The sequence below is a fragment of the Salvelinus namaycush genome, chromosome 1, assembly GCF_016432855.1.
Source record: "Salvelinus namaycush isolate Seneca chromosome 1, SaNama_1.0, whole genome shotgun sequence".
In the NCBI taxonomy this organism is placed as follows: Eukaryota; Metazoa; Chordata; class Actinopteri; order Salmoniformes; family Salmonidae; genus Salvelinus; species Salvelinus namaycush.
Window position 1 is genome coordinate 3,485,381 of NC_052307.1, and position 19,261 is coordinate 3,504,641.

Genomic DNA, 19,261 nt, shown 5'->3' on the forward strand with positions numbered 1-19,261 from the left:
AGCCGTCAGAGCCGCCCGTCTGTCCCGAGCCGTCAGAGCCGTTAGTCAGTCAGGAGCCGCTAGAGCCATTCGTCAGTCAGGATCTGCCAGAGCCGCCAACCAGACAGGATCTGCCAGAGCCGCCAACCAGACAGGATCTACCAGAGCCGCCAACCAGACAGGATCCGCCTGAGCCGCCAACCAGACAGGATCTGCCAGAGCCGCCAACCAGACAGGATCTGCCAGAGCCGCCAACCAGACAGGATCTGCCAGAGCCGTCAGCCAGCCATGAGCAGCCAGATCCGTCAGCCAGCCATGAGCAGCCAGATCCGTCAGCCAGCCATGAGCAGCCAGATCCGTCAGCCAGCCATGAGCAGCCAGATCCGTCAGCCAGCCATGAGCAGCCAGATCCGTCAGCCAGCCATGAGCAGCCAGATCCGTCAGCCAGCCATGAGCCGTCCAGCCAGGATCCGCCAGAGCCGTCCAGCCAGGATCCGCCAGAGCCAGCCAGCCAGGATCCGCCAGCCAGCCAGGATCCGCCAGAGCCAGCCAGCCAGGATCCGCCATTCAGTCCGGTGCTGCCCTTCAGTCCGGTGCTGTCCCTCAGTCCGGTGCTGTCCCTCAGTCCGGAGCTGCCGTCCCTCAGTCCGGAGCTGCCCCTTATCCTGGTGCTGCCCCTTATCCTGGTACTGCCCCTTATCCTGGTGGGGTTAAGAAAGCGGGTAGTGACTATGGTGGGGTGGGGACCACGACCAGTGCCAGAGCCGCCACCGTGGACAGACGCCCACCCAGACCCTCCCCTAGACTTTATGCTGGTGCGCCCGGAGTTCGCACCTTAAGGGGGGGGTTATGTCACACCCTGGCCTTAGTTATCTTTGTTTTCATTATTATTTTAGTTAGGTCAGGGTGTGACATGGGGAAGTTTGTGTGTTTTTGTATTGTCTAGGGTGTTGTATGGTTTAGTAGAGTAGATGGTTTAGTGTTCAGTGTAGGTGTCTAGGAAAGTCTATGGTTGCCTGAATTGGGTCTCAATTAGAGACAGCTGGTTATTGTTGTCTCTGATTAGGAGCCATATTTAAGGCAACCATAGGCTTTAACTGTTTTGTGGGTAATTGTCTATGTCAGTGTGTAATGGTCAGTGTCAGCACCATTTTGTTTATATAGCTTCACGGTCGTCAGTTTATTATTTTGTTAGTTTGTGTATAGTTGTTCGTTTCGTGTTTCTTTTCTCTCTTCTAATAAAAGAAGATGTATTTTGCACACGCTGCGCCTTGGTCCAATCTCTCACCCAAAGACGATCGTGACAACCCCATGATTGTCAAAGTCATTGTACATGGTTAGATAGAACCCCATGATTGTCAAAGTCATTGTACATGGTTAGATAGAACCCCATGATTGCGGAGTAAAGTGAAGATCCTAACTTGCTGAAGTTGAAGAGTAGCCTCTCGAAGACCAGAACAGGTCCAGTGCTGCTGAGGATGGTGAGAGGCTGGCCAGCCAGCAGACAGAAGATCCCTCCAGATACCGCCGTGCCCAGGAAGCTCTCCAACACACCCTGGAGTAAACAGTAGAACACAGTAGAACAGATCTTTAAAACATTAGAACACAGCTTTATGCGCTATAACACATCTATAGTGCATTATAACAGAGTGTAACCCTAACACAGAAGCAGAGTAGAAGACTGCAGCAGGGAGTTGAACCGTGCTCATGGTGATGGGCTACAGAGGATGGGAGAGGAGTGAGGGGGCTTCCTGCCCAAGAGGAAATATCTGTTCTCTCTCTGAAACTTCACTGTCATCCAACTGGGAAGGGGAGGGGCACTGGCAGGAGGTTTTAGTAAAAATACAAATGACTGAAAAACGTTCTGGGGGGAAAACGATCTTAATTGACATTGAAATAACTATAATAAATGATATACTCTTCACTCTGTCCAGCTAGCTAAACATCATCAACACAAACGCTAGACTGTCAGAGACAATTCCAAAAGTGATGGATAGAGTACTATATTTTGCTAATTTTAGCCAAAGAGGAAATATGATTATTTTTAAGTAGGCCACGGTGAAAACTGAATGTGGCGAATTGGGAAAAATGAGTTTGACAACCCTGATATACATCCTGATAGGTTAACACCCCTGATCTACATCCTGATAGGTTAACACCCCACTACATCCTGATAGGTTAACACCCCTGATCTACATCCTGATAGGTTAACACCCCTGATCTACATCCTGATAGGTTAACACCCCTGATCTACATCCTGATAGGTTAACACCCCTGATCTACATCTTAATAGTTTAGGTGGCGGCAGGTAGGTTAGAGCGTTGGGCCAGTAACCAGCAGGTAGCCTAGTGGTTAGAGCGTTGGGCCAGTAACCAGCAGGTATCCTAGTGGTTAGAGCGTTGGGCCAGTAACCAGCAGGTAGCCTAGTGGTTAGAGCGTTGGACCAGTAACCAGCAGGTAGCCTAGTGGTTAGAGTGTTGGGCCAGTAACCAGCAGGTAGCCTAGTGGTTAGAGCGTTGGGCCAGTAACCAGCAGGTAGCCTAGTGGTTAGAGCGTTGGGCCAGTAACCAGCAGGTAGCCTAGTGGTTAGAGCGTTGGGCCAGTAACCAGCAGGTAGCCTAGTGGTTAGAGCGTTGGGCCAGTAACCAGCAGGTAGCCTAGTGGTTAGAGCATTGGGCCAGTAACCAGCAGGTAGCCTAGTGGTTAGAGCGTTGGGCCAGTAACCAGCAGGTAGCCTAGTGGTTAGAGAGTTGGACCATTAACCAGCAGGTAGCCTAGTGGTTAGAGAGTTGGACCAGTAACCAGTAGGTAGCCTAGTGGTTAGAGCGTTGGGCCAGTAACCAGCAGGTAGCCTAGTGGTTAGAGCGTTGGACCAGTAACCAGTAGGTAGCCTAGTGGTTAGAGCGTTGGGCCAGTAACCAGTAGGTAGCCTAGTGGTTAGAGCGTTGGGCCAGGAACAAGCAGGTAGCCTAGTGGTTAGAGCGTTGGGCCAGTAACCAGCAGGTAGCCTAGTGGTTAGAGCGTTGGGCCAGTAACCAGCAGGTAGCCTAGTGGTTAGAGTGTTGGGCCAGTAACCAGCAGGTAGCCTAGTGGTTAGAGCGTTGGGATAGTAACCAGCAGGTAGCCTAGTGGTTAGAGCGTTGGGCCAGTAACCAGCAGGTAGCCTAGTGGTTAGAGCGTTGGGCCAGGAAACAGCAGGTAGCCTAGTGGTTAGAGCGTTGGGCCAGTAACCAGCAGGTAGCCTGGTGGTTAGAGCGTTGGGCCAGTAACCAGCAGGTAGCCTAGTGGTTAGAGTGTTGGAACAGTAACCAGCAGGTAGTCTAGTGGTTAGAGTGTTGGACCAGTAACCAGCAGGTAGCCTAGTGGTTAGAGCGTTGGGCCAGTAACCAGCAGGTATCCTAGTGGTTAGAGCGTTGGGCCAGTAACCAGCAGGTAGCCTAGTGGTTAGAGCGTTGGGCCAGTAACCAGCAGGTAGCCTAGTGGTTAGAGCGTTGGGCCAGTAACGAGCAGGTAGCCTAGTGGTTAGAGCGTTGGGCCAGTAACCAGCAGGTAGCCTAGTGGTTAGAGCGTTGGGCCAGTAACCAGCAGGTAGCCTAGTGGTTAGAGCGTTGGGCCAGTAACCAGCAGGTAGCCTAGTGGTTAGAGCGTTGGGCCAGTAACGAGCAGGTAGCCTAGTGGTTAGAGCGTTGGGCCAGTAACCAGCAGGTAGCCTAGTGGTTAGAGCGTTGGGCCAGTAACCAGCAGGTAGCCTAGTGGTTAGAGCGTTGGGCCAGTAACCAGCAGGTAGCCTAGTGGTTAGAGCGTTGGGCCAGTAACGAGCAGGTAGCCTAGTGGTTAGAGCGTTGGACTAGTAACCAGCAGGTAGCCTAGTGGTTAGAGCGTTGGGCCAGTAACCAGCAGGTAGCCTAGTGGTTAGAGCGTTGGGCCAGTAACCAGCAGGTAGCCTAGTGATTAGAGCGTTGGACTAGTAACCAGCAGGTAGCCTAGTGGTTAGAGCGTTGGGCCAGTAACCAGCAGGTAGCCTAGTGGTTAGAGCATTGGGCCAGTAACCAGCAGGTAGCCTAGTGGTTAGAGCGTTGGACCAGTAACCAGCAGGTATCCTAGTGGTTAGAGCGTTGGGCCAGTAACCAGCAGGTAGCCTAGTGGTTAGAGCGTTGGGCCAGTAACCAGCAGGTAGCCTAGTGGTTAGAGCGTTGGGCCAGTAACCAGCAGGTAGCCTAGTGGTTAGAGCGTTGGGCCAGTAACCAGCAGGTAGCCTAGTGGTTAGAGCGTTGGACCAGTAACCAGCAGGTAGCCTAGTGGTTAGAGTGTTGGGCCAGTAACCAGCAGGTAGCCTAGTGGTTAGAGCGTTGGGCCAGTAACCAGCAGGTAGCCTAGTGGTTAGAGCGTTGGGCCAGTAACCAGCAGGTAGCCTAGTGGTTAGAGCGTTGGGCCAGTAACCAGCAGGTAGCCTAGTGGTTAGAGCGTTGGGCCAGTAACCAGCAGGTAGCCTAGTGGTTAGAGCGTTGGGCCAGTAACCAGCAGGTAGCCTAGTGGTTAGAGCGTTGGGCCAGTAACCAGCAGGTAGCCTAGTGGTTAGAGTGTTGGACTAGTAACCAGCAGGTAGCCTAGTGGTTAGAGCGTTGGGCCAGTAACCAGCAGGTAGCCTAGTGGTTAGAGTGTTGGGCCAGTAACCAGCAGGTAGCCTAGTGGTTAGAGCGTTGGGCCAGTAACCAGCAGGTAGCCTAGTGGTTAGAGCGTTGGGCCAGTAACCAGCAGGTAGCCTAGTGGTTAGAGCGTTGGGCCAGTAACCAGCAGGTAGCCTAGTGTTTAGAGCGTTGGGCCAGTAACCAGCAGGTAGCCTAGTGGTTAGAGCGTTAGGCCAGTAACCGAAAGGTTGCTAGATCGAATCCCTGAGCTGACAAGGTCGTTCTGCCCAGTTAACCCACTGTCCCTAGGTCGTCATCGTAAATAATAATTTATTCTTAACTGACTTGCCTAGTTAAATAAAGGTTCAAAAACATTTACATCCTGATAGTTTTACACCCCTGATCTACATCCTGATAGTTTTACACCCCTGATCTTTGAAAATATATATAAGAATTGATCAACTCTACAAGCAACACTAGAGTCTATTATTATGGTGGAAGATTGTAATACTGTTTTAAATACCTCTATGGACCGTAAAGGAAATCACACTACAAACTATTACCCTCAGGCACTTAAGGAAATCATGAATGTCATGGATACATTGGAATTAGTGGATATATGGAGGCTTAAATACCCTGACCTAGTGAGATATACATGGCAGAGGCTTAATCAAGCTGGTCGCCTTAATTACTTTCTTATGTCATTCTCTCTGGCACCAAAAGTAAGAGTGTTTGATAGGGGACAGAATGCGGTCGGACCATCACATAATTGGCATATATATTACTCCAAGTGGGCGAGGATATTGGAAATTTAATCAAAGCCTACTGGATTTAACAAGGACAGAAGAATTTATAACAGCATTTTTCCGACATAACATAGGTACAGCAGATCCCCTTATTGTATGGGACACTTTTAAATGTGCCTTTAGAGAACATGCAATTCAGTACTCATCTATAAAACAAAAGCAATTTAGGTCAAAAGAGTGCATATGAACAAAGGAAATTGAAGGACTAACAGTACAGATGGCCATAAAAACTGTACCATAGAGGCTCAGTAAACTGTACCATAGAGGCTCAGTAAACTGTACCATAGAGGCTCAGTAAACTGTACCATAGAGGCTCAGTAAACTGTACCATAGAGGCTCAGTAAACTGTATCATAGAGGCTCAGTAAACTGTACCATAGAGGCTCAGTAAACTGTACCATAGAGGCTCAGTAAACTGTACCATAGAGGCTCAGTAAACTGTACCATAGAGGCTCAGTAAACTGTAGCATAGAGGCTCAGTAAATTAGAGGAAAAAGAAATGGAGGAACTTATTCAAGAAAGATCCATTGTAATATATTATAAAAATAAAGATCTGTACAGAAAGACTCATGTGAAAGCCAAATTACAGAGGAGGAAATTGTTGATGCAATTAAAGCCTTTAAGGCTGGGAGAACTCCAGGGCTGGATGGCATACCAGTGGAGGTATACCCAAACCTTATTTGATATACTCAGAGGACCATTATTAGCATGTTTTAACCAATCCTATATAAACGGTAGATTATCGGACACGCAACAAGAAGGTCTGATATCATTATTACTGTTTCTATGTATGTTTGTGGATATATTTTACAAAAGTGTATATGGGGGAAGTGATGCAGACAATTACATTCATTGAAGCAACAATCTGTAATATTAAAGCTGATCCACCAATAAAAAACACCCCTGATCTACATCCTGATAGGTTAACACCCCTGATCTACATCCTGATAGGTTAACACCCCTGATCTACATCCTGATAGATTAACAACCCTGATCAACATCCTGATAGATTAACACCCCTGATCAACATCCTAATAGGTTAACCTGTTGAGGACAGAGGGTGCTGTTTTCACTTTGGGGAAAAATCGTGCCCAATTTAAACGGCCTCGTACTCAATTCTTGCTCGTACAATATGCATATTATTATTACTATTGGATAGAAAACACTCTCTAGTTTCTAAAACCGTTTGAATTATATCTGTGAGTAAAACAGAACTCCTTTTGCAGCAAACTTCCTGACAGGAAGTGAAAAATCTGAAATCGATGCTCTGTTCTAGGGCCTGCCTATAAATGGGCTTCATATATATCAGTATACATGCACTTCATACGTCTTCCACTAGATGTCGACAGGCAGTGAGAGAAGAAATGGAGTGTATAACTTGATCTGGGGTCGAATAAAAGCTCTCGGCATGACGTGTCACCAGTTTCCTGTTTTCTGGAGAGCGCGTGAAGGGACCTGGTTTTGCCTTCTGAAAAGCTGCCGTTATAGACGACTAATATCTCCGGCTTTGATTTTATTTGATACATGTGACAATATCATCGTAAAGTATGTTTTTTCAATATAGTTTTATTAGATTATTGAAATTTATTCGGGACGTTAGGCGTGTTGCGTTGTGTGCCTTTGTTCAGGAAGGAGAGCTTCGCGCTACTTTGCTAGCTTTCCGTGCTAATTGACTGGAGAAGAGGACATTCTAAAACCAAACAACGATTGTTCTGGACAAAGGACCCCTTGTACAACATTCTGATGAAAGATCATCAAAAGTAGGACCCATTTTATGATGCTATTTCATATATTTGTCGAACATGTGAAATAGTCGTTTGCGCCCAGATTTTGGGCACGCTCTCGCTATAACTAAGCTGGATGTCGTAATGAAGTTATTTTTAGAATTCTAACACGGCGATTGCATTAAGAACTAGTGTATCTATCATTTCCTATACAACATGTATTTTCTAGTAACGTTTATGAATAGTTAGAGTGAACAGAATAGTTGAGTGTCATAAAAATATCCGCACATTCTGGGAAAAAGTTGCTACGTTAGCACAATGTATAACCACTGATTTCAGCTCTAAATATGCACATTTTCGAACAAAACATAAGTTTATGTATAACCTGATGTTATAGGACTGTCATCTGATGAAGGTTTATGAAGGTTAGTGAAAATTAGTATCTTTTGCTGGTTTATTCCCTATCGCTAACGTGCCTATTGCTATCGCTAACGTGCCTTGATGAATGAATGCGGTAGTGTGGTAGGCTATTGTAGTAAGCTAATATAATGCTATATTCTGTTTTCGCTGTAAAACACTTTAAAAAATCGGAAATATTGGCTGGATTCACAAGATGTTTGTCTTTAATTTGCTGTACACCATCGATTTTTCAGAAATGTTTTATGATGAGTATTTAGGTATTTGACGTTGGTGTCTGTAATTACTCTGGCTGCTTCGGTTCTATTTCTGACGGTAGCTGTGATGGTAGCTGCAATGTAAAACTGATTTATACCTCAAATATGCCAATTTTTCGAACAAAACATAGATTTATTGTATAACATGTTATAAGACTGTCATCTGATGAAGTTGTTTCTTGGTTAGTTTGGTTGGTTCTTGGTTAGTTAGGTTGGCTTTGTGCATGCTACCTGTGCTGTGAAAAATGTCTGTCCTTTTTTGTATTTGGTGGTGAGCTAACATAAATATATGTGGTGTTTTTGCTGTAAAACATTTTAAAAATCGGACATGTTGACTGGATTCACAAGATGTGTATCTTTCATTTGCCGTATTGGACTTAATGTGTGAAAGTTAAATATTTCTAAAAAATTTCTTTTGAATTTCGCGCTCTGCCTTTTCAGTGGAATGTGGGAGGAGTTCCGCTAGCGGAACCCCGGAGCCAGACAGGTTAACACCCCTGATCTACATCCTGATAGGTTAACACCCCTGATCTACATCCTGATAGGTTAACACCCCTGATCTACATCCTGATAGGTTAACACCCCTGATCTACATCCTGATAGGTTAACACCCCTGATCTACATCCTGATAGGTTAACACCCCTGATCTACATCCTGATAGTAAAGATCAGACCCTTTTTTAAATGTTTTGCCTAAAATGACATACCCAGATCTAACTGCCTGTAGCTCAGGACCTGAAGCAAGGATAGGCATATTCTTATTACCATTTGAAAGGAAACACTTTGAAGTTTGTAGAAATGTGAAATGAATGTAAGAGAAGATGACATATTTTTTTAAATTTTATTTCACCTTTATTTAACCAGGTAAGCTAGTTGAGAACAAGTTCTCATTTGCAACTGCGACCTGGTCAAGATAAAGCAAAGTTACACATGGGATAAACAGTCAATAAAACAGTAGAAAGAAAAGAAAGTCTATATACAGTATGTGCAAATGGCGTGAGGAGGTAATGCAATAAAAAGGCCATAGTAGCAGAGTAATTACAATTTAGCAGATTAACACTAGAGTGATAGATGAGCAGATGATGATGAGCAGATGATGATGTGCAAGTAGTGATACTGAGGTGCAAAAGAGCAGCAAAGTAAATAAAAACAATATGGGGATGAGGTAGGTAGATTGGGTGGGCTATTAGATCTGGATAAAAGATAATACAAACAATAAAATATCTACAGGATCAGTGTCCCTAAACCGGAACGGTTGTTGCTCAATATGCGATAATATGGCTAGAAAACGTTGTATACAACAGCCAACTTTACGGGACATAAACATGTCTTATATGGGCAGAAAGCTTAAATTCTTGTTAATTTAACTGCAGTGCCCAATTTACAGTAGCTATTACAGAAAAAACATACCATGCTATTGTTTGAGGATAGTGCACAACAACAAAACACTTTTATCAGGGCAACTGGTTTGATACATTCACCTCTGAAGGTAAATAATGTACTTACATTCAGTAATCTGGCTCTGATTTGTCATCTTGAGGGTCCCAGAGATAAAATGTAGTGTAGTTTTGTTTGAAAAAAATCTATTTTTGTATTCAAATGTAGGAATTGGGTTCTACAGTTTGACCCCACTGCTGTCTCTGGCTCCACACCCACCCCGCCCGGCCATCTAGACGTGTGAACTGGCTCCACACCCACCCCGCCCGGCCATCTAGACGTGTGAAGGTTGTGTTGTGTCTTTTCTGTAGGGAAGCTAATGAACATTCATGTATGACATTCTTGCGAGTGTGTAAACTTAAATGTTTTATTACCATAGCATTTTTTTATGTTCTCTATGTTCTCTATATTAATGACAGCCAAGATGGCGTAGCAGTTCAGACGTCTTTGTCTTCGTCTTGTCGTGTCCCATGTACTGTATATATATTTTTTCCCTTCGTGTATATTACGTATATATTTTTAACCTCAGTTTCAACATACTCTCCTGCAACCCGCCTCAACCAATGTGGTATGGATCTGCTATTTTCTATACTTTAGAGCCAGAACCCCCAACAGAAGCTAGCCAGCTAACTAGCTACTAGATAGTAGTCAGTTAGCCACTGCTAGCGGTCATCAGGTAATCTTCACTTGGTCAACTCCTGCCAGTCTGCACAGCGCATTTCAACCCAGAGCATACCGGACTGCTCTTTCTCCACAGCTCCGGTTTTCAACCGCAAGCTCTGAACCGTTTCACATGGATCATCGCAACTAGCTAGATGCTATGCGAGTGGCTACCCCCTGGCTAATGTCTCTGTCCAGAAGCAAGCACCAGTGAGCCTGGAATTAGCCTCGTACTAGGCCCATCACCCGGCTAGCTGAAGAGGTCCATCAGCCACTCCTTGGGCTGCAATACATATTTTGGCAATAGGCCTGGACCCCTTTTACTGCTGACACGGAGCCCCGCCGATTCCACCATGACTGGTGGAACAGGTACATTTCAACAGGCGTCCATCGTGACGTCCCCTGAAGGCCCATCCGCTAGACGCAGCCCGCTAGCTGTCTAGAGCATAACGGACTGTTTGCTGAAGAGGACCATCAGCAAATTCTTTGGGCTACAATACCTATTTTGGCAATTGGCCTGTACCCTTTTACTACCTACACGGAGCCCTGCCAATCCAACACGACTGGTCTGTCCGACGTAACCGTCCGAGGGGGCTACAACAACAGACTTCTTCCATTGCGACGTCCACCCTAAGGCCCTTCTGCTGGCCTGCTATCTCCGGCCCGCTAGCTGTCTGAATTGCCGTGTCTCCAGCTCGCCTAGCCTCCCACTGGTCCCTATGATCCCTCGGCTATGCATGCCTCTCCCTAATGTCAATATGTCTTGTCAATTGCTGTTTTGGTTCGTGATTATTGTCTTATTTCACTGTAGACTCCAGCCCTGCTCAATATGCCTTAGCAAGCCCATGTGTTTGACCTCCCACACATGCGGTGACCTCACCTGGTGTAAACGATGTCTCTAGAGACAAAACCTCTCTCATCGTCACTCAATGCCTAGGTTTACCTCCACTGTATTCACATCCTACCATACCTTTGTCTGTACATTATGCCTTGAATCTATTATTCCGCGCCCAGAAACCTGTTCTGAAGGCACTAGACGACCAGCTCTTATAGCCTTTAGCCGTACCCTTATCCTACTCCTCCTCTGTTCTTCTGGTGATGTAGAGGTTAATCCAGGCCCTGCAGCGCCTAGCTCCACTCCCATTCAACAGGGGCTCTCATTTGTTGACTTCTGTAACCGTAAAAGCCTTGGTTACATGCATGTTAACATTAGAAGCCTCCTCCCTAAGTTTGTTTTACTCACTAATTTAGCACACTCTGCCAACCCGGATGTCCTAGCCATGTCTGAATCCTGGCTCAGGAAGGCCACCAGAAATCCTGAAATTTCCATCCCTAACTATAACATTTTCCAACAAGATAGAACTGCCAAAGGGGGCGGAGTTGCAATCTACTGTAGAGACAGCCTGCAAAGCTCTGTCATACTATCCAGGTCTGTGTCCAAACAATTCGAAATTCTACTTCTAAAAATCTACCTTTCCAGAAACAAGTCTCTCACCGTTGCTGCTTGTTATAGACCACCTTCTGCCCCCAGGTGTGCCCTGGACACCATATGTGAATTGATTGCCCCCCATCTATCTTCAGAGCTCGTACTGTTAGGTGACCTAAACTGGAACATGCTTAACATCCCGGCCGTCCTACAATCTAAGCTAGATGCCCTCAATCTCACACAAATTATCAATGAAGCTAACAGGTACAACCCCAAATCTGTAAACACAGGCACCCTCATAGATATCATCCTGACCAACCTGCCCTCTAAATACACCTGTGCTGTCTTCAACCAGGATCTCAGCGATCACTGCCTCATTGCCTGCATCCGTAATGGGTCTGCGGTCAAACGACCACCCCTCATCACTGTCAGACGCTCCCTAAAACACTTCTGCGAGCAAGCCTTTCTAATTGACCTGGCCGGGTATCCTGGAAGGATATTGACCTCATTCCATCAGTAGAGGATGCCTGGTTATTCTTTAAAAGTGCTTTTCTCACCATCTTAAATAAGAATGCTACGTTCAAAAAATGTAGAACCTGGAACAGATATAGCCCTTGGTTCACTCCAGACCTGACTGCCCTTGACCAGCACAAAAATATCCTGTCGCGTACTGCATTAGCATCGAATAGCCCCCGCGATATGCAACTTTTCAGGGAAGTTAGGAACCAATATACACAGGCAGTTAGGAAAGCTAAGGATAGCTTTTTCAAACAGAAATTTGCACCCTGTAGCACCGATCTACATCCTGGCCCTTCTTTGGACACTGTGTTAACAACCTTCCAGACGAGCTTCAATGCCTTAAAACACTCCATCCGTGGCCTCCAACTGCTCTTAAATGCAAGTAAAACCAAATGCTTGCTCTTCAACCGATCACTGCCCGGCATCTCACTGCCCGGCATCTTATTTCGCAACAAAGCACCCTCCACTCATGCTGCCAAACATACCCTCTTAAAACTGACTATCCTACCGATCCTTTACTTCGGCGATGTCATTTACAAAATAGCCTCCAACACTCTACTCAGCAAATTGGATGCAGTCTATCACAGTTCCATCCGTTTTGTCACCAAAGCCCCATATACTACGCACCACTGCGACCTGTATGCTCTCGTTGGCTGGCCCTCGCTTCATATTCATCGCCAAATCCACTGGCTCCAGATCATCTATAAGTCTACCTAGAAGCCCCGCCTCATCTCAGCTCACTGGTCACCATAGCAGCACCCACCCATAGCACGCGCTCCAGCAGGTATATTTCACTGGTCACCCCCAAAGCCTATTCCTCATTTGGCCGCATTTCCTTCCAGTTCTCTGCTGCCAACGACTGGAACGAATTGCAAAAATCACTGAAGCTGGAGACACATATCTCCCTCACTAACTTTAAGCTTACAGATCACTGCACCTGTAAATAGCCCATCTGTAAATAGCCCATCCAACTACCTCATCACCATATTGTTATTTATATACATTTTTTGCTCCTTTGCACCCCAGTATCTCAGCTTGCACATTCATCTTCTGCACATCTATCACTCCAGTGTTTAATTGCTAAATTGTAATTACTTCTTGACTATGGCCTAGTTATTGCCTTACCTCCCTAATCTTACCTCATTTGCACACACTGAACATAGCTTTTTTTCTATTGTGTTATTGACTGTACGTTTGTGTATTTCATGTGTAACTCTGCGTTGTTTGTGTTGCACTGTTTTGAAAAAGATAATGAAAAACAATGAACCCATGTTTTGGTTTGTAATTTGAAAAAAGGGAAAATGGCTGTTCTTGAACATGGGGACATTCCTACCAATTTACTAGAGAACCATTTCGGATTTAAGTATAACTTTTGTATGACTGAATCCTTTACTGAGAGGCCTAATGCTTTAATATTTAATCATTTCTGTCCTCCAAATTCATATTAATTATATAAATAGTCCCTTTTAATTTTGTCTGAATTGCCATTCCAAAAAAAAAATGATCTAATGTGATATATTCTCCAACATTAATAATTTCACATTTCCACAAACTTCAAAGTGTTTCCTTTCAAATGCTATCAAAAATATACATATTCTTGCTTCAGGTCCTGAGCTAAAGGCAGTTATATTTGGGTATGTCATTTTAGGAAAAAGATATAAAACAATGGGTCCGGGATGTAGATCAGGGGTGTTAACCTATCAGGATGTAGATCAGGGGTGTTAACCTATCAGGATGTAGATCAGGGGTGTTAACCTATCAGGATGTAGATCAGGGGTGTTAACCTATCAGGATGTAGATCAGGGGTGTTAACCTATCAGGATGTAGATCAGGGGTGTTAACCTATCAGGATGTAGATCAGGGGTGTTAACCTATCAGGATGTAGATCAGGGGTGTTAACCTATCAGGATGTAGATCAGGGGTGTTAACCTATCAGGATGTAGATCAGGAGTGTTAACCTATCAGGATGTAGATCAGGGGTGTTAACCTATCAGGATGTAGATCAGGGGTGTTAACCTATCAGGATGTAGATCAGGGGTGTTAACCTATCAGGATGTAGATCAGGGGTGTTAACCTATCAGGATGTAGATCAGGGGTGTTAACCTATCAGGATGTAGATCAGGGGTGTTAACCTATCCGGATGTAGATCAGGGGTGTTAACCTATCAGGATGTAGATCAGGGGTGTTAACCTATCAGGATGTAGATCAGGGTTGTTAACCTATCAGGATGTAGATCAGGGGTGTTAACCTATCAGGATGTAGATCAGGGCTGTTAACCTATCAGGATGTAGATCAGGGGTGTTAACCTATCAGGATGTAGATCAGGGGTGTTAACCTATCAGGATGTAGATCAGGGGTGTTAACCTATCAGGATGTAGATCAGGGGTGTTAACCTATCAGGATGTAGATCAGGGGTGTTAACCTATCAGGATGTAGATCAGGGGTGTTAACCTATCAGGATGTAGATCAGGGGTGTTAACCTATCAGGATGTAGATCAGGGGTGTTAACCTATCAGGATGTAGATCAGGGGTGTTAACCTATCAGGATGTAGATCAGGGGTGTTAACCTATCAGGATGTAGATCAGGGGTGTTAACCTATCAGGATGTAGATCAGGGGTGTTAACCTATCCGGATGTAGATCAGGGGTGTTAACCTATCAGGATGTAGATCAGGGGTGTTAACCTATCAGGATGTAGATCAGGGTTGTTAACCTATCAGGATGTAGATCAGGGGTGTTAACCTATCAGGATGTAGATCAGGGCTGTTAACCTATCAGGATGTAGATCAGGGGTGTTAACCTATCAGGATGTAGATCAGGGGTGTTAACCTATCAGGATGTAGATCAGGGGTGTTAACCTATCAGGATGTAGATCAGGGGTGTTAACCTATCAGGATGTAGATCAGGGCCGTTAAACTATCAGTATCTACATCCTGATAGTTTAGTTTAACTGGGAGGAATCTGAAATCAAAGAGTGCACCTTTAATGCAGTTCATAACAAAGGTCTCACGACAGAAAGAAGAGCCTGACCTGCATGTTGTCGGTGGCGTCTCCTAGCAACCCTCCGAAGGTGATGGCGTTAGTTACGGTTCCTAGGTAGATGAACAGGATGGCCGACAGTGCCTGGATGTGGAACGCATCGTAGAAATCACTGGCGAAGAATGGAGCTTTCCTTTTGATGTCAAGTAGGAGGCCTCCACAAAACCTGAATATCATGAAGAAAAACAATCTGGTTGTCCTTTCCTGCCCTGTCCTGACTCACTAACCTATCCTGAGACTCATACATTTTATTGGTTGAGAAACGGGAGTCGAGGTGCAGCAGTATATTTATTTATCATCATTGAAACGATAAGCGCAATGATCACACACCTTTAAAAAAGTATTATTATATTCAAGCAACTATTAAAAGCTTGATGTTTCAGCCTTCATCAGTACAGCGTTTTATTAGTTGACTCACCTGCCTGTCTTCTTGAGCTCGTCTCCCACGGCGTGCCCCCCTCCCCCTCCTCCCCCATCATGGGGGGTGTTTCCGTTCATCTGGCCGCTGTCGCCTCCACCGTACATGTTCTTCCTGAGAAGCACAGTATAGAGGACTATAGTATAGAAACACATAAAACAGCATATCATGTCAGCAGATGGATGCTAACCTCTTGTCAGCAGAGGGTACAGACTTGGGCGGTTCTATCCTGATGGCCGGGTCCCATTCCCCCGGGGGCAGAACGATCACCTCATCCAGAAACTCATCGATGCCAGCCAGCAGATCCTCTCTGTCCTTCGCCTTGTACGCTATGTCATGGAACACCTGCATAAGACAAAGTCGTCAGTTCAACAACACTTGGATTTTAATTGGCTTTTTATTTTCATATTTATGTCGTTTGTTTTGTACTCTTGTAAAGTAGAAAGTTAATGTTCAAATTGTCTACTGATTAAATTAAATATGAAGTGAGAGCTGGCAGTTGGTGCCCAGTAGGGGGCCTCAGTGAGTTCTCAGAAAAAGCTGGGAAAAACAAAGCAGTTGTGAATATCAGCAACATCTCAGCTGGTTTGGACTGAATGTGAATGTTCAACTAGTAGACAGCATACCTGTATAGCATTTATCTGACTGATTTATACAGGCAGCATAGTATTTAGTAGGGACTCAGACATGTATTCAGCTGACACCTTGCTCTGTTCTGCTTACCTCATCTGACATCATAGCTGACACCTTGCTCTGAAACCTTGCTCTGCTTACCTCTTCTGACATCATAGCTGATACCTTCCCATAGGGCAGTGCACAATTGGCCCAGCATTGTCCGGGTTAAGGGAGGGTTTGGCCGGGGTAGAATTTGTTCTTAACTGACTTGCATAGTAAAAAAAAGTAAAGGTTAAATACCTTGCTCTGAAACCTTGTTCTGCTTACCTCATCTGACATGAGGGTGGCGATAGCTCTTCCTATCTCATGATAGGACTTGGCTTTTCCTTTGGGTCCTAAAAGGATGAACAGGAATCTGAGGATGAAAGACCAAAGAAATTACACTATGATGTCAAACCGTAACAACTCTAGTTTACATATACATTTATATATTAACCTGGTGGGGACAGGGACTTCTGTAAGAGCTCCCAGCATCACGGCCTGCTGTAGACGGACAAATGCCACAAAGGGGGCGTCCAGGAAGTCTACCTCTCCAACGAGAACGTTGGATGCCTCGGCGTCTCGGGGAAGCTTCTTCATGAACTTGTTCTTCAGCTGAAACGGAGAATAACAGAGGACATTTAGTGACACCTTTAGCCTAGCTAACAGAAACCCTAACCCTAAGTACAGTTGAAGTCGGAAGTTTACATACACCTTAGTCAAATACATTTAAACTCAGTTTTTCACAATTCCTGACATTTAATCCTTGTAAAAAATCCCTGTCTTAGGTCAGTTAGGATCCCCACTTTATTTTAAGAATGTGAAATGTCAGAATAATAGTAGAGAGAATGATTTATTTCTTATTTTATTTCTGTCATCAAATTCCCAGTGGGTCAGAAGTTTACATACACTCAATTAGTATTTGGTAGCATTGTCTTTAAATGGTTTAACTTGGGTCAAACGTTTCGGGTAGCCTTCCACAAGCTCCCCAAAATAAGTTGGGTGAGTGCACCAGTCCCTCCTGCAGCAAAGCACCCCCACAACATGATGCTGCCACCCTTGTGCTTCACGGTTGGGATGGTGTTCTTCGGCATGCAAGCCTCATTTTCCTCCAAACATAATGATGGTCATTATGGCCAAACAGTTCTATTTTTTGTTTCATCAGAACAGAGGAAATTCTCTCCAAAAAGTACGATCTTTGTCCCCATGTGCAGTTGCAAACCGTAGTCTGGCATTTTTATGGCGGATTTGGAGCAGTGGCTTCTTCCTTGCTGAGTGGCCTTTCAGGTTATGTCGATATAGGACTCGTTTTACTGTGGATATAGATACTTTTGTACCTGTTTCCTACAGCATCTTCACAAGGTCCTTTGTTGTTGTTCTGGGATTGATTTGCACTTTTGGCACCAAAGTACGTTCATCTCTAGGAGACAGAATGCGTCTCCTTACTGAGCGGTATGACGGCTGCGTGGTCCCATGGTGTTAATACTTGCGTACTATTGTTTGTACAGATGAACGTGGTACCTTCAGGCGTTTGGAAATTGCTCCCAAGGATGAACCAGACTTGTGGAGGTCTACAATTATTTTTCTGAAGTCTTGAATGATTTATTTTGCTTTTCCCATGATGTCAAGCAAAGAGGCACTGAGTTTGAAGGTAGGCCTTGAAATACATCCACAAGTACACCTCCAATTGACTCAAATTATGTCAATTAGCCTATAAGAAGCTTATAAAGCCATGACATTTTCTGGAATTTTCCAAGCTGTTTAAAGGCATAGTTAACTTAGTGTATGTAAACTTCTGACCCACTGGAATTGTGATATAATCTGAAATAATCTGTCTTTAAACAATTGTTGGAAAAATTACTTGTGTCATGCACAAAGTAGATGTCCTAACCAACTTGCCAAAACTATAGTTTGTTAACAAGACATTTGTGGAGTGGTTGAAAAACTAGTTTTAATGACTCCAACCTAAGTGTCTGTAAACTTCTGACTTAAACTGTATCAGAGGAGAATGACTCGTAACACCTTCAGCCCAGCTAACAGAAACCCAGGGAGGGAGCTCAACATTAGCTGGGACCCCGATCAGTAAATCACCTTCCCACATTCCAGCCAAATACAAAACCAGGAGGATCAGCAGAAGCAGAAACCAGCCTTCCTGTTTCTAGCAGGCCTGGGAAGTTTTACCACCCAGTATGGGACCTGTTCTCTGACAGATGTACCACCCAGTATGGAACCTGTTCTCTGAGATGTACCACCCAGTATGGAACCTGTTCTCTGACAGATGTACCACCCAGTATGGGACCTGTTCTCTGACAGTTTTACCACCCAGTATGGGACCTGTTCTCTGACAGATGTACCACCCATCATGGAACCTGTTCTCTGACAGATGTACCACCCATCATGGGACCTGTTCTCTGACAGATGTACCACCCAGTATGGGACCTGTTCTCTGACAGATGTACCACCCATCATGGGACCTGTTCTCTGACAGATGTACCACCCATCATGGGACCTGTTCTCTGACAGATGTACCACCCATCATGGAACCTGTTCTCTGACAGATGTACCACCCAGTATGGGACCTGTTCTCTGACAGATGTACCACCCATCATGGAACCTGTTCTCTGACAGATGTACCACCCATCATGGAACCTGTTCTCTGACAGATGTACCACCCAGTATGGGACCTGTTCTCTGACAGATGTACCACCCATCATGGAACCTGTTCTCTGACAGATGTACCACCCATCATGGAACCTGTTCTCTGACAGATGTACCACCCAGTATGGGACCTGTTCTCTGACAGATGTACCACCCATCATGGAACCTGTTCTCTGACAGATTTACCACCCAGTATGGGACCTGTTCTCTGACAGATTTACCACCCAGTATGGGACCTGTTCTCTGACAGATGTACCACCCAGCATGGAACCAGATGATGATAATAGTAATAATAATAATATAACCAGCCAGGTCACAAGTGAAATTATTTTCTGTATTCCTAAACAAAATCACCAGTGCATGAAGATATGCAAATAAGGAATTGCATAAAAAAAATATTAGTGGAAATATATTTATGACAAGATTTAAAAACAGTATTTTGTTCATTGTATCAGTGTGACGTAGAAGTCCGTCACTGGCTGCGGGCAGCATTTGGTATTTTAACTTCTTATGGCTGGGGGCAGTATTGAGTAGCTTGGATGAATAAGGTGCCCAGAGGTGCCAAGAGTAAACTGCCTGCTCCGCAGTCCCAGTTGCTAATATATGCATATTATTAGTATATTTGAATAGAAAACACTCTGA

At 44.8% G+C, this 19,261-nt stretch overlaps 1 protein-coding gene across 1 annotated transcript in view; it reads right to left on the reverse strand.

Moving 5' to 3' along the window:
• The window catches only part of LOC120050101 (electrogenic sodium bicarbonate cotransporter 1-like), a 150,561-nt gene that overhangs the window by 72,044 nt on the left and 59,256 nt on the right, over positions 1-19,261 (reverse strand). The window contains exons 5-10 of the mRNA XM_038996746.1: positions 16,419-16,576; positions 16,250-16,337; positions 15,498-15,652; positions 15,308-15,421; positions 14,881-15,055; positions 1,401-1,534 (exon numbers count right to left, since the gene is read on the reverse strand). Of these exons, the coding sequence (XP_038852674.1) occupies positions 1,401-1,534; positions 14,881-15,055; positions 15,308-15,421; positions 15,498-15,652; positions 16,250-16,337; positions 16,419-16,576 (824 nt within the window). The remainder of the gene's footprint in view (positions 1-1,400; positions 1,535-14,880; positions 15,056-15,307; positions 15,422-15,497; positions 15,653-16,249; positions 16,338-16,418; positions 16,577-19,261) is intronic.